The 12769-nt window shown below is 37.2% G+C and overlaps 1 protein-coding gene across 2 annotated transcripts; it reads right to left on the reverse strand.

The window, feature by feature from the left end:
* Window positions 1-1570: 1570 nt before the first annotated feature.
* On the reverse strand, window positions 1571-12769 carry LOC139149431 (ribosomal RNA processing protein 36 homolog). 2 transcript variants are annotated; one of them, XM_070721200.1, is made up of 10 exons: window positions 12580-12747; window positions 8614-8697; window positions 8161-8176; window positions 7616-7676; window positions 6904-6990; window positions 4839-4905; window positions 3995-4099; window positions 3116-3187; window positions 2690-2807; window positions 1571-2561 (listed from the first exon to the last, which is right to left on the reverse strand). In XM_070721200.1, exons 1-10 carry the CDS (start codon window positions 12616-12618, stop codon window positions 2410-2412), a joined length of 801 nt encoding a protein of 266 aa, XP_070577301.1. In that variant the 5' UTR covers window positions 12619-12747; the 3' UTR covers window positions 1571-2409. The 2 variants fall into 2 exon arrangements, with proteins under 2 accessions (XP_070577301.1, XP_070577300.1); XM_070721199.1 differs by lacking the exon at window positions 8161-8176 and having other exon boundaries at window positions 7616-7691; window positions 8610-8697; window positions 12580-12769.

The following is a 12769-nucleotide window of genomic DNA, read 5'->3' on the forward strand; positions in this document are numbered from 1 at the left end:
ACACTAAGGCTGGAGCAGGGATGTAGCATGCCTGCACCAACAGTACTATTACATCACTATTACATCTATTACCACCTTGACTTTGACATGACTGCTCCAACAGGGCTGTTACAGCCATGTGCCAGCTTTGCTGTTGCACACCTGCTAGTACATCACAGTTTCATGCTCGACACAACTGTTGTGCTGCATTAGAGTGGTTACTTTATTGCTACAGTGATGTCCAGCAGACATGTACCTGTAATGCTGCAGTAGTGTTGCATGACTATCAAACTTTGCTGAACTTTCATGTTTGAAAAAATGACTGGCTTTTAGAAAGTCAATATCCTGAGATTGTCATCTATTACTTGCTTAATCATATTCTTGATGCATTTTGATTGAGTGCAGTTTGACTTGTAACAAAGTCAGTGGGGTTAATAATGCCCTATATGAGTAAACAGGTAAATAAATTTACAAAATCTGTCATGTCCCTTTAGCCTGAGCTTACATTATTTGGCAGTCTGGTTGTTCTTGTTTATGTTATTGTGTGAGACAGAAATTTCCCAATGAGTGTGAGACATTCCATCTCAGCCCATTTAGGGTTGGATTTATTTGTCCACTGTCATAAATGACTTTTGGCCCCATTTGCCCGAGGCACACTAAGGGGGCCAATGTCATTCTGTCAGTGTGTGTGTGTGTGTGTGTGTGTGTCTGTTTGCATATATCAAAATGATGAAGAAATTTACATATGTAAATGTAGGACATAATTCTATCATTTTTTGTCAACACATATTTTTCAGAACTGCTAGATTGACACCTTTCAAAAGGTATTGATAGACTCCCATGAATGATTTAATTTTGACTTGTGAAAATTATTATAGCATTTGCACATCCACATTTTTTGAACAGTTTACTCTTTCTTTTGTCAGAACATATTTTTCATGAAATACTAGTCCAACAGCTTCAAATTTAGTTTACTAGTTCATATACATGTCGGCATTGTGTATTGTGCAACTGGTGATGAAATTTCTCGATGCAGTCTTATTTTCTGTGAGAAAAAGTCAAGATATATATGTTTCAGTTATTTCCAAATTTGAATTTTGAGGTGCCATGGACTGCTTTTTGTTCAAGAAAAAAATATTTTCCAATTACTTTGTATTCTTTTTTCCATCATCACAGCCATATGACACTGGGGCCATGAAAGTCTTACTTTGATACATCTATATCATTCCCCTTTGAAAAATCAAGTCCACATTCACTCACATCTAATGCATACGAAACATGTTTATACAAATGAAAGTTTTCTTTTCACTGCCCGAACAGCATTCAGTATTAATAATTTGGCGATGTGTTAGTCAAAACAACCACATGGCATCATACTGCTTCTGAGGTCTCTCAAAAAAGTTTAGAGAGACCGCTGAGGCAGTACTGTGACCATGCACCAAGTTACTATGCAATCCTACAGCTGTAACGTATTGACCATATTTCTTAGGATCTTTACTACAACTGCATGACTTTGGCATAAATACCGATCATCATTCAGGATTCCAGTGCAGCTGGATACTTTTGCAAGTATACAACAATGACATAAATATTAAATTTTTATCAACAATATTCATAATCATAAATTTATTAATAACAGGGTCTGTGCTACAACTGTGTGAATTTGGCATAAATAGTCGTCCTCATCCAGGATTCGAGTGAAGTTGGGTACATTTACAAGTATACAATAATGATAGAAATATTACATTTTATCAACAGTATTCATAATCATAAATTTACTGATTTTTTTACACTCTTGCTATGACTAATAACACCTTATCCCCCTGTGTTCAGGATATTTCCAAAGTGCAGGTGTTGCACCCTTTATATCACAGAAAATCTTAATTCAAGAAGTAGTTTGTTTGGTGTCGGTGTCGTATCTACACAGTGGTTGTACGTTACCATGGATTCAAAGAAATGTCCCTGCTCTTATAACTTTGCAATTGTGAATAATGCAAATATAACTGCTCTGAATCCAAAACAAAGGCTTACTTACTCTGCACACATCTATATCTGTATCGCTCAATTCCTAGACAAAGGTGAGTTTATTGGAAACCAAGTTACACTAGTTATGCAGCGCTCCAATTGTTTTCCCTTCAAAAGTACTCTCTGGCTGAAATTTGACACAATTTACAACCAGTACTTTTGCAGTGTCGTTGATAAAAACCACAGCACCCGCGGTGCTTTGTGCTGGCAAAGATAGAGCACATCACCAAGCACCAAACAAATGTGTTCAATATAAATGCACACATAGGGCAAGGTGTCTCGCATATACTACATTGTGACTGTGTTATTTCTTGTATCTTATCCATGCTTGTCTAGTGCACATAAAATACTGCTGAGTTTTGAGTCATTCCAAAAACAGAGCTACCAAGGTGTATTGAGTGATTATCAGCTGTCATCTTGGCCAGTCTGTCTTCCTGGTAAGTGTCGTTTGTCTTTCTTTGCATTCTTTTTCCTTTTCTTGGCCATGTACTTGTCCAGCTGACCCTTTGTTTTTAGTTCTCTGTACCTCTCAGCAAGCTCCAACTTCCTCTTATCAGCTGTAGAACAAACAAACAAACAAACAAATAAAAGGACGAAGGATTGAAGACGCTGTGTGTGATACGACATTACAATTTCACAGTTCTAGCTTTTCATTTTCAGCAATATTTGACAACTGGATGCTTACATTTCTTCAGAAAGAATGGTGTCTTTCCATCTTTAGCCAACTCTCTCATCTTTCTCTTCAGTTCAAGTTCTCGCCTCTTCTTGTCTTGTTTCAGCTTGGCAGACTTCTCTTGGTCGTTCTGGGATGATGAAAAACAATAACAATGGTTATCAAGAGGAAATGTTTGCCCAAATCCATGGTGTTTGTAGTATCAGATAGATAATCCACTGGCACGGAAGTCAAAGTGCATGGTGAAACACTTATTTCAGTCTGAGGTAATATGCTGAGGAAATGGTACCGGTATATGTTTATCTGAATTAAAACCATGTTTGAATATGAAGTCTATGGTCCTGCAATGAAATGGGAGCGGCACTTGCTTTTACAGTTTCAACCTATTCCAAATCTAACATGAGAAATCCTTGCCATTTGCTTTGCTGCAAAACTTACCATACGCTGTAGAAGTGAGCCAAGCTCATGTTTACTCTCATCGGTGGCTTTTTTATGAGCCTGTTCAACTTTCTGTGAAATAATAAAAACAAGAAGAAAAAATTTTGCATTCAAATGTACAGTATCTGTGCATTCCCTAACATAACTGTTGGAATGATACCAGTCACGTGCACATGGTGACAATACTCTCTTTATTTTATTTTCTGCTGTAAGTGCTATCCGATATTATTTCTCAACCTCCTAAGTTTTAGATATTTTCTGGAGACTGATTTGTCTCTCATTTTTTTTTGCCTGTAGTTGTTGGTCTTTCACGACATGGATAGACAGCATTCTTTGCTATCATCATTTGGAGAGCCACTGGGAACTCCGTGATGACAACTCTTTCCCAATTGAAAATGTATAAGTAGAAAACAAAAAGGTTTTCCAAGCTATAACATAACTTTCAGCAGCCCAGTCAACATCAAATGCATCAACTGCAACTTAAGCCATGTTTTTACACAGTCACAAAACATTAGTCTGTGTCAACATTGCCAAAGCATAGCAACTTGACCTTCAGTAAAAACAGTCCCCAGTGGTAACAATCAGTGAGGCATTTAGTGCAATGCTGAAAAATAACGATGGCAGTGAATGCTAACGTGAATGCGAAAAAATCAAAACCACGTGCAGACGTAAAATCTCTGCCTGCTCATTACTACACATACAGACGCGGAAACTTCAGCTCACTTTCCTGCACCAAATTGTCATTGCAGAAAACTAATCATCTCTTGTGGATGTGGAATCTCTGCATGGGTGACAGAATTGGAGAAACAAAGGAAATGCAGCAAATTACAAATGTTTAAAAAAATGACGAGAAAGTAACTGAGATATGTATGCACTCACCCTTTTCTCTCGTTTCCTTATGTCTGCTACAAAGGAGTAACCTTTGTCAAATAGTTCTTCCTTGTACTCTCCTGACAAATCATCAAATCTGGGATCCCTTCTCACCTAAATTTTACAAATATTTGATGAAACATTTGTGAGAAGAAAATACCTATACTTGAAAGACTAAATGCTGCTGCACTACTTGCTCTGATTTTCAAGAATCTCAAGGGCCAGTAGCTGTAATTTTGATGATTTTTGCATTATTCTTTTGCTTTGTATGTCAGTGGTAACTACTTATTCTACTTGCCAAAGCATATTGATACGTCTGCTTTTCAGCTTGTCAAGATACTATCTATATGTATAAAGTGCACATAAATGCTTTCATTTGAATTTAGTCTGATCTTAAATACACTTGTCAACAACCACCAATGCAGTCTATACATGTACAGGCTGAGTCAATAGCTGAACACTGCATAGCTCAACATGCCTTGGGGAGTACTGAGAGCAACAAACTATGGTGGACAATTAAAAAAAATAGTAAAAAAAATCATCAACAGTTACAGCTGTTGTCCTTTTACCAGGTAATACTGAACTCAAATTTCGTTTACTACTTTTGGAAAGGCAATATTTGATTGATCTTCAGCTCGCGTTTCTCTTTACTATTTGACATTGTCAGTGACTTTATGTTAGCTTTCATATGTGGTTCTGCAATAGCCACTTATGGAGTGGAGTTTTTGAGTTTACTCCTGTGAATATTATATCTATTTGATGCAAAAGAAAATGTTGAAATCTCCTTGGTATCCTCATCTGATGTAGTTGTTCAGAAGTGTCAAACTGAGTGGAATCACACTACACTGTTTACCTGTTTCTGGACTGTGACAACCTCCCTGAGTCTGGGCACGCGAACCTTGGATGATATTTCTCTTGGTCTGTGTGGACAAATGTTTTGTTGGAACAGATGATCAGAAAATGATCAAATTTTGACAATCTTTGACGAAATAGTTATGAGCATTTTGGAGTTACGCAGTGGGTCACGATATGAGTAATAATTTGTACAGAACTCAACATGGGGCTGCTGTTATGTGTCCTACTTTGCAAGTGTTATCAGTTATCTCATGGGGATAGGTTTTATGCAAAGAACACAATGAGGAGACATACAGTGATCATTTACGGCGAGTGCAAATTTATTTGGGTGTATGCACACAGTGTCCATTCTATTGTTTTTCTATTCATGACAAACAGAAAACAATACCCAGGTATCACGAAAAAGGGAAGGAAACGATCTGCCACACAGTAACGCCAAAATAAACAGTTATCCAAACTTTTCACTCATGATGACCCATCTCCATGTGAACCGGTCAAAGGTCACCATTATGGTTGTGGCTCACAGGTGCTATGTTTTGAGGAGAAAACTAATTATATGCAACCAAACACCTGGACAACTCCTGATCTCTTTCTCACACTCACTCATGAGCAATGACAAAATATTTCCAAATATATTTTCTCTGGGTCAATCTTTATCATAAACTGTTGCAAGTTTTTTATTTCTCTAAACATTTGACATATGGTGTGCTTTGTGATGTCTGTGCATGACATTAACCAAAACATGTAAATATTTTCCTTATTTTACCAAAAATAAAAAAGTATGTATTTTCAGTTACTCTATTGGAACTTTTGCCAACTACTTGAAATTCATATAGCTGAGAATGTCTGTTGCATTTCAGTTTATTGACCTGCGTGAGACATACAGATGTTTACAAATTTACTGTACTTGATATATCATGAAAACAATTTAACAATTCAACAGTTGTCTGAGTGATTTCAAAAGGCATTTACACATAACGTTTTCACTGGCCAATGACCAGTGAGATGAACAAAAGGACACACAACGGAAAAATGTGGCCCCACTTTCTTGATATAGAACAAGTTTTGCCCACCACAAAACTCCTTTGACATTCTGTCACACTGAGATCATAAACAACTACCCTTCAAAAGTGATTTTCATATCACCAGTGATACAACACCATCCATGCAGTGTATGAAACTTACAGCTTTCCACTAATCTTACATGAAACTTACATCTTTCCCTATATCTTGCATGAAACTGACAGCTTTCCACTAATCTTACATGAAACTAACAGCTTTCCACATATCTTACATGAAACTTACAGCTACAAACTAATCTCACATGAAACTTACACCTTTCCACATATCTTACAGTGTGTTGTTGATACAGTTAATCCATACCTAGGCTCACGTCTGGCCAACAACAGTGTCACAAATCTGAAAGATTTCAGGACTACTATGGACCATTCAAAAAAAATTTGTCATGTCAGTATTTGAGCTGAAACATATCAGAAGCGTTTAATTGGACCCTGCGTGAACACAGTGATGTATTAACGGCTTTTTTGCTGTCCTGTCACTGGATTGCTTTGTGAAGCAAAGCAACCGCCAGTCAAAATGGCTCTGGAATACTAAGCTCAGTCTAGCTACGTGTCATATATACATTACAGTTACAGAGATTAATATGTGTTTTGTGTTGGCCACTGGGGGCGCCGTTTGATAGATAGTTTTGGACACAACAACTTAAAAACAAGTCTTGCCTTTTGAGCTTTTGTGACAACCTGCCTTTCAAAACGTGTAACAGCCTCTATTAACTTCTCAAAAACTTCTGAGTCTTTCACTAAGCCATAATTACTGCTTCACAACAAGCCAAAGACTGCAATCATATTTCTCAATTCACTTCAAAGTAGATTTTTGACAATAATTATATTGTAGACATTCAATTTTTTTTTACCATTATAGATAACACTGTAATGCTAGTATCAATAGTACTTTACACTCTGTTTGGATTTCAGTCTGACTAAGGTGTAAAAGTAGTCAAGAATATTACAAGCTTGTTATGGAAAAACAATTCTAAACCTCACCTGTTCTTATTTTCTCTCTTAAACTTTTTCTTCTGTAGATCCTTTGTAGTTGACCCTTCATCCCTTCCCAACATGGCCTTGTTATATCTGGATGTGATAAAGGACAATAATGCCCAAGGTGTGATAATAATCTACATGACAGTAAATTTTATCAATACCAAATGGTGAAAACTTGGTGACTGGAAATCTATTCAACATATTCGCAGAACAGTTTAAATTGATGCTCAGGCTTGGATCATATATGTTTTGAAATGAATGATAACTGAAAAGTTGAGGTGATTGTTATGACCCTGCGTGAACAAAACATGTCCACTTGTAATTGTTAACTTTCATATAAATAATAATACAAATATAGTTTTTCTAATTTGATTATAGCCGCATTTCATGTGGATTTCACATGATGTGTGAATTAAGCCATTATTCTTCTCCCTTTCTCTGGCAAAATGCCTTCCCCTGTGATACCATTGAATCAGTCTAACAAGGGTTACTATTTTACATTACAAGTAGGAACTGTTAGTCAACGTCTATTTCATGCAAGAGAAACTTAAAATACTTCTTCCACATCTAACAAATATTTGAAATACCAATTTTTTTCTGTATTTGACAATTGGTGGCATTGTACTAGATGATATTGATCATGCTTCATGTCAGAAGAGATGGACATGGCATATCATGTGTTATTGTCAGATTTCAATATGTATACGTAACTTACACTTTTGTTCCTACTTTCTCTTTCAACTTTTGGAGTTCTCCAAAGGGTACTTCAGATAATTCTGTGAACAAAGTCACTTTGTTTATCACAAAATATCAACAGGTTACACAGTAAAATCTTGCTTGCTGACATTGCAAGATGCTTAGTACAAGTAGCAATGTCTTGGGCAAGAAGTAGTTTTCATACAATAATACCATTTACACACATTTGAAAAGTGAAATAGTCTCGCAGGTTTAATGTATTTTTACCAGAATAGCAATCAATGCCTACAAAATTAACCGTGAGAGTCCTGCCCTTGATTTCATTTCCATTCAATATATCACAACAAATCATGTCTCAAAGTCTGTTCATTACATTGGCACAAGTTGATTGTTTCTTCTGTGACTCAGCTGAGGCAGTTGGTATTTCGATGTCATTTTAAAACGCTGAATTTCAGCGAGGCTCTCTGAAATAATCACATATTTCCATTTTGCTGCTCACTTAAACTGTACACGGTGAGAAAATAGCATCCTTGTTAGATGTAGAGTAAACACAGAAATGCTTACCTTTTCGAATTAAAGCCTGAAATAAAGTGAAAAAATAAGATACATTGGCTCAAAAAAATCAAAGAAATTACACTCATAATAAGAACTTTCACTTGGTGAGTGAGTGAGCTGTAGAAGTACGTCTTTGACTGTGTGGTGCATTGCTGCAATCTTGTCGTATACTTGAAAGAGTGGCCAGCTTTGGATTTGTCTTTGTCAAAAACTTTGCCTGAACACTTGTATTATAGCACAACTTGAAAAAGTTATCAGATTGCAAACTAATATGGACAGGCCCACAGATTTTAAATAATTAATCACAATTTTCTTCTGGAATAACAAAACAGGAAATCTAATTCAAACTATATATACTCGATTTTCCAGTTCTAGAACACAAAATGGCAAGATTTTGCTGTGTGCAGCCATTATGATACATGGTTTTGAAAGAAAGCATATTTGCTTTTATAAAATACAGACCATCCTATCCTGTACAGGATCAGTAGATCTCTGCTCTGTGTCTTGGGATTCATCATTTGAATCTGATTCACTTGTTGAAGTATTCTGTGTATAAAGATGATATTAAAACTGAATAATTTTCAAATAATAATCTGAACATATTAAAAAGGAACCCTTATTCTGTATTTGAATTTAATACACTGGCCGATATGGGACAGGTACAACAATAGCATGTACCATGATTCTTTATTGACATTCTGCATATTTAATATATTTATTTCGATCCCGTTCTGAAACTGAACTTACTCTTGTTTATCGTTCACCCATCAGGTGGCATGAGGTCGCTTTTTACCTCCATGGTTTCAGATTTGTTAGGGACCGTCTCAGATTGTCACATAAATTCAAAAAGTGAAATTCATTAGTTTACCTGAGAGGGGTTTGACCTCTATTCAATTGGTAAACTTCACTTTCGCAATTTTATTTGTGAATCACAAGTTCTTTTTGTATGATAATAAAAAACTGCACACTCGTGCCAACAAATTTTACAGTAATGCGCCAGTCAATGTAAACCCCCATCCCCCTCACCTCGGGGTTTAGTGGGGGATTTGGAAATTAGTCCTGTGAAATCTGCCAAATGCCCCACCCCCTGGGGCAAGACAATCTGGAAAATCCCCACCTAAACCAAGTAAATCCCCCACATATGGGGGTGGGGAATTTGTAAATTCCTACACACAACCGCTCTTTGGAATTTCCATGTCGTAACAACCTGCATCAATATAAAAAGTTCATGTTCAACTTTAGAATAATTTTTATCATTTAAAATAGGGTTTTGTGACATTTATGCTGTTCACAAATGTCTATCACAATCAACACAAATAGATCCAGGAAAATAACATACTTTTCGCATTTGTTTTTCAGCCACTTATACTGTGACCAGATAAAAGTGTTGAGGTGTCACTGTCAAGTAATTCACCTATTTTGGAGCAAGAATTTACAATATTTTTCAGTCTAGTTTGCTTGTATGTTGTTAGGCATAAACATATTTCAGGCTAGAACAAATGATTTGATTAGATCAAAACACTAGATGTATCACACAAGACATGTCGCCTCAATAAACTAATTAAAGCTGATGAACAAGATACATGATGTCCAAAAGCTGATGAACAAGATACATGATGTCCATCTCACAAGTGCAGCTTTTTTGTCTTCTCACTCTCATGCTACAAGCACAATGACACATTCTACGTCAGTCATGCACTAATTTAAAACAAGTAGAGGAATGAAAATTCACAATGGTCCGTGTTTATTCATCACAAAACACGGCAGAAAGATACTGTGTAAACTCAACAGAACAGATGATCAGAATGATCACACTGATGAAACAGAACTGTTTCCCTAGCTGTATGGGTCATCATGAATAAATTTGATAATACATTTAGCGGACAGAAAAGGGAATCCCGTCGTGACCGAACATGTTTTCCAAATACACGAGCAATTTAAAGGGACAAAGTCGGCCGTTTTTCATGAATTTTGTTTGATGTGAGATACTACTTATATAGTGTTAGACATGTCGAAAGATACCGAATGAATGGCTGACCATGCTTATATTCGACCCCGGTTTTAGACACGATACATGCAAACCATCACGAAAATGAATTCATGGTCATGACCATTAATTCGAATTCGTTTTCGCGATGGTTTTATTTATTTTGTATAAAACCGGGGTCGAATATATGTATGGTCACTCATTCACTCAGTATCTTTCAACATGTCAAACAAAATAAGTAGTATCTCGCATCAAACAAAATTCACGAAAAATAGCTGACTTTGTCCCTTTAAGTTTTATCAAAATAGAGTTGACCCGGAGGTCTTTTTAGTGCTGGATCATGTCGATGACGCATCGTGAACGTCCGAAATGTCACGCTCACGTGGAAAAATGTGGGAAATTTTGCGTATGGTATGTTCAATTTTCCAAAAACTAAGAATACACGGCGGATGAAAATCATTTATTTGGTTATCGATATTTCAGCCATCAATCACAAATATACTGTCATACACACCTCTGAATATTGCTGCATCGCGTTCATCAATAGCCTGTCGAAAAGCTGCTTACTGGCCCACATGGCCTTGACAGCCACCTTCAGCCATGCTATCGCTCTGAACAACAACATACCATTACCAGGGCCTGAAAATTTCTGTTTTTTCCCACTGGTCCCAGGACCAGTGACCTTTTTTTTTTCACTGGTCCAAAGGTAAAATCCACTGGTCCTCAAAAATTTGCATAACAATACAAGAATGATTCATTTCTCATACTCATGTTATATATACATTTCTATCAGATTTGCTTGGGATTTACATACAGCATAAACTGCCAATTTTTGTATTACAGACACACTGCATAAACATTTACTTGGTAGTTTGCTCAAGTTCTTGTACACACACTTGACATGTTTTTTTTTACTATTGCTATAAAGTTTACTTCATTTTTATAATTGCCCAGCGGTTGATTCTTTTCCATTCAAATTGTAAAAAATAGGTTGAAAACACCAAATACCTGAGAGGAACTTCTTTTTCCTTTGATAGCAATAGCAAATTGCCATAACGCTGTTTTGACAAGCTAGGCGGTTCTTGTTAAGGTCAACTACAATCGAGCTAGGGGATCTTGACTATATAAGGAATTCAGCATGGTGACCTTCTAAATTCAGAAGCTTGCTTGCTTGCTACGGACGATCGGAAAGTTGTAATGAGACTCCTTTCAGAGAATTTTACTGCAAAATACTACTTTGACAGACAGAGACATAATATTTTAACACAATTGTGGGGTTGCTGATATTTTTAGCTGAGGCTATCGTCTGGTTTTTACCACATTAAAATTTACATGTAAAATGAGTAAGTGGCCCGTCATTTGATTTTTGCAGTGCAGTGGCTAGTGGAAGCACATCGCCTAGCTCATATCATGAATCGCAAACTGTAATAGAGTAACTGATTTTCCTTTAGAGTTTACGTTGTGATGAAAGAAATAGACTAAATTTTAAATGTTTGATTGACTTAAAGATGCAATAATTATTGTAATTTTGTAGGTAGAAGACGTAGTCTCTCAATGGGCTCTTGGTTTTAGTGTAACCATGGAGCCATGGTGTAACTAACTGGCTTTAGTTCATCTCTGCTACCTCCATGGTTTCAGTAACTTCGGTATTTTGGGGGGGACGTAGTTTCTAATTTTCCGTCAAAAGACACTAGTAACACAATCTGGGAAAAACTGGAAATTCCCTTGGCTCCCGTTTGCACTGGTCTGCGGACTTTTTATAGGTAATTTGTACTGGTTCGCGATAAAAAATCACTAGTCCGGGACCTCGGATCAGGGTAATTTTCAGGCCCTGCATACGTGCGCATGCGTAGTTATTTACGAACGTTTTCTGGGCCTGTCCGTCAAAGGAATAGGGGGATCAAAACGAGGCGATTGCCCCACCCCCTCGGGCACAGTTTCATGGCACACACGGTCTAATCCCCCACATTTTTCCCGTATCGCCCGAGGTGGGGGGGTGGGGGTGGGGGTTTACATTGACTGGCGCATAACTGTTTCTAGCTCGTTCACGTCCCAAACACTGTACCGACAGTGACATTGTATCCTAAACCTTTCATTCATCAAATTATAAAGATATTAGTATGAAGTGTCTACCTGCTCTAACCATCTATTTTTTACATCCATGCTCTAACCACAACTGGTTACTTCACTCTCACTGTGTTGACGAAACAGCACTGAATTCTGCAGTCTTCACGAGACGCATAATTCCCAGTACATTGTTCTCTCGGGCAGACATCAACATTTCGCACTTTTGAACTTTCGTTTAGGGGGAGGGGGTTTTGATCTGAACGAAAGAATTTCGTTTCTTGAACTTATGCGACAACCTGAGTGAGACGGTCCCTTACGAAAACGTTTTTGAACAGAAAGAGTCGTTCGCTGCTACTTGAATTGAAAATACTTACCCTAATTTGGGACACGTGCTTTCCAGTTGAAGAAGCCATGCTACTTAAATATAATATTGTGTCACAGTCTAGTCCAGGCTAGCATAGACAGTCGTGTCACAGTCTGATCCACGACACTGCAGACTGACTGCGGCCGTGTGCGCCTGCAGTCCGGAACACTGTTTACTTCCGGGTCATCCTACGGGTCAAC

Source organism: Ptychodera flava, chromosome 14 (genome assembly GCF_041260155.1).
Source record: "Ptychodera flava strain L36383 chromosome 14, AS_Pfla_20210202, whole genome shotgun sequence".
Taxonomy (NCBI): domain Eukaryota; kingdom Metazoa; phylum Hemichordata; class Enteropneusta; family Ptychoderidae; genus Ptychodera; species Ptychodera flava.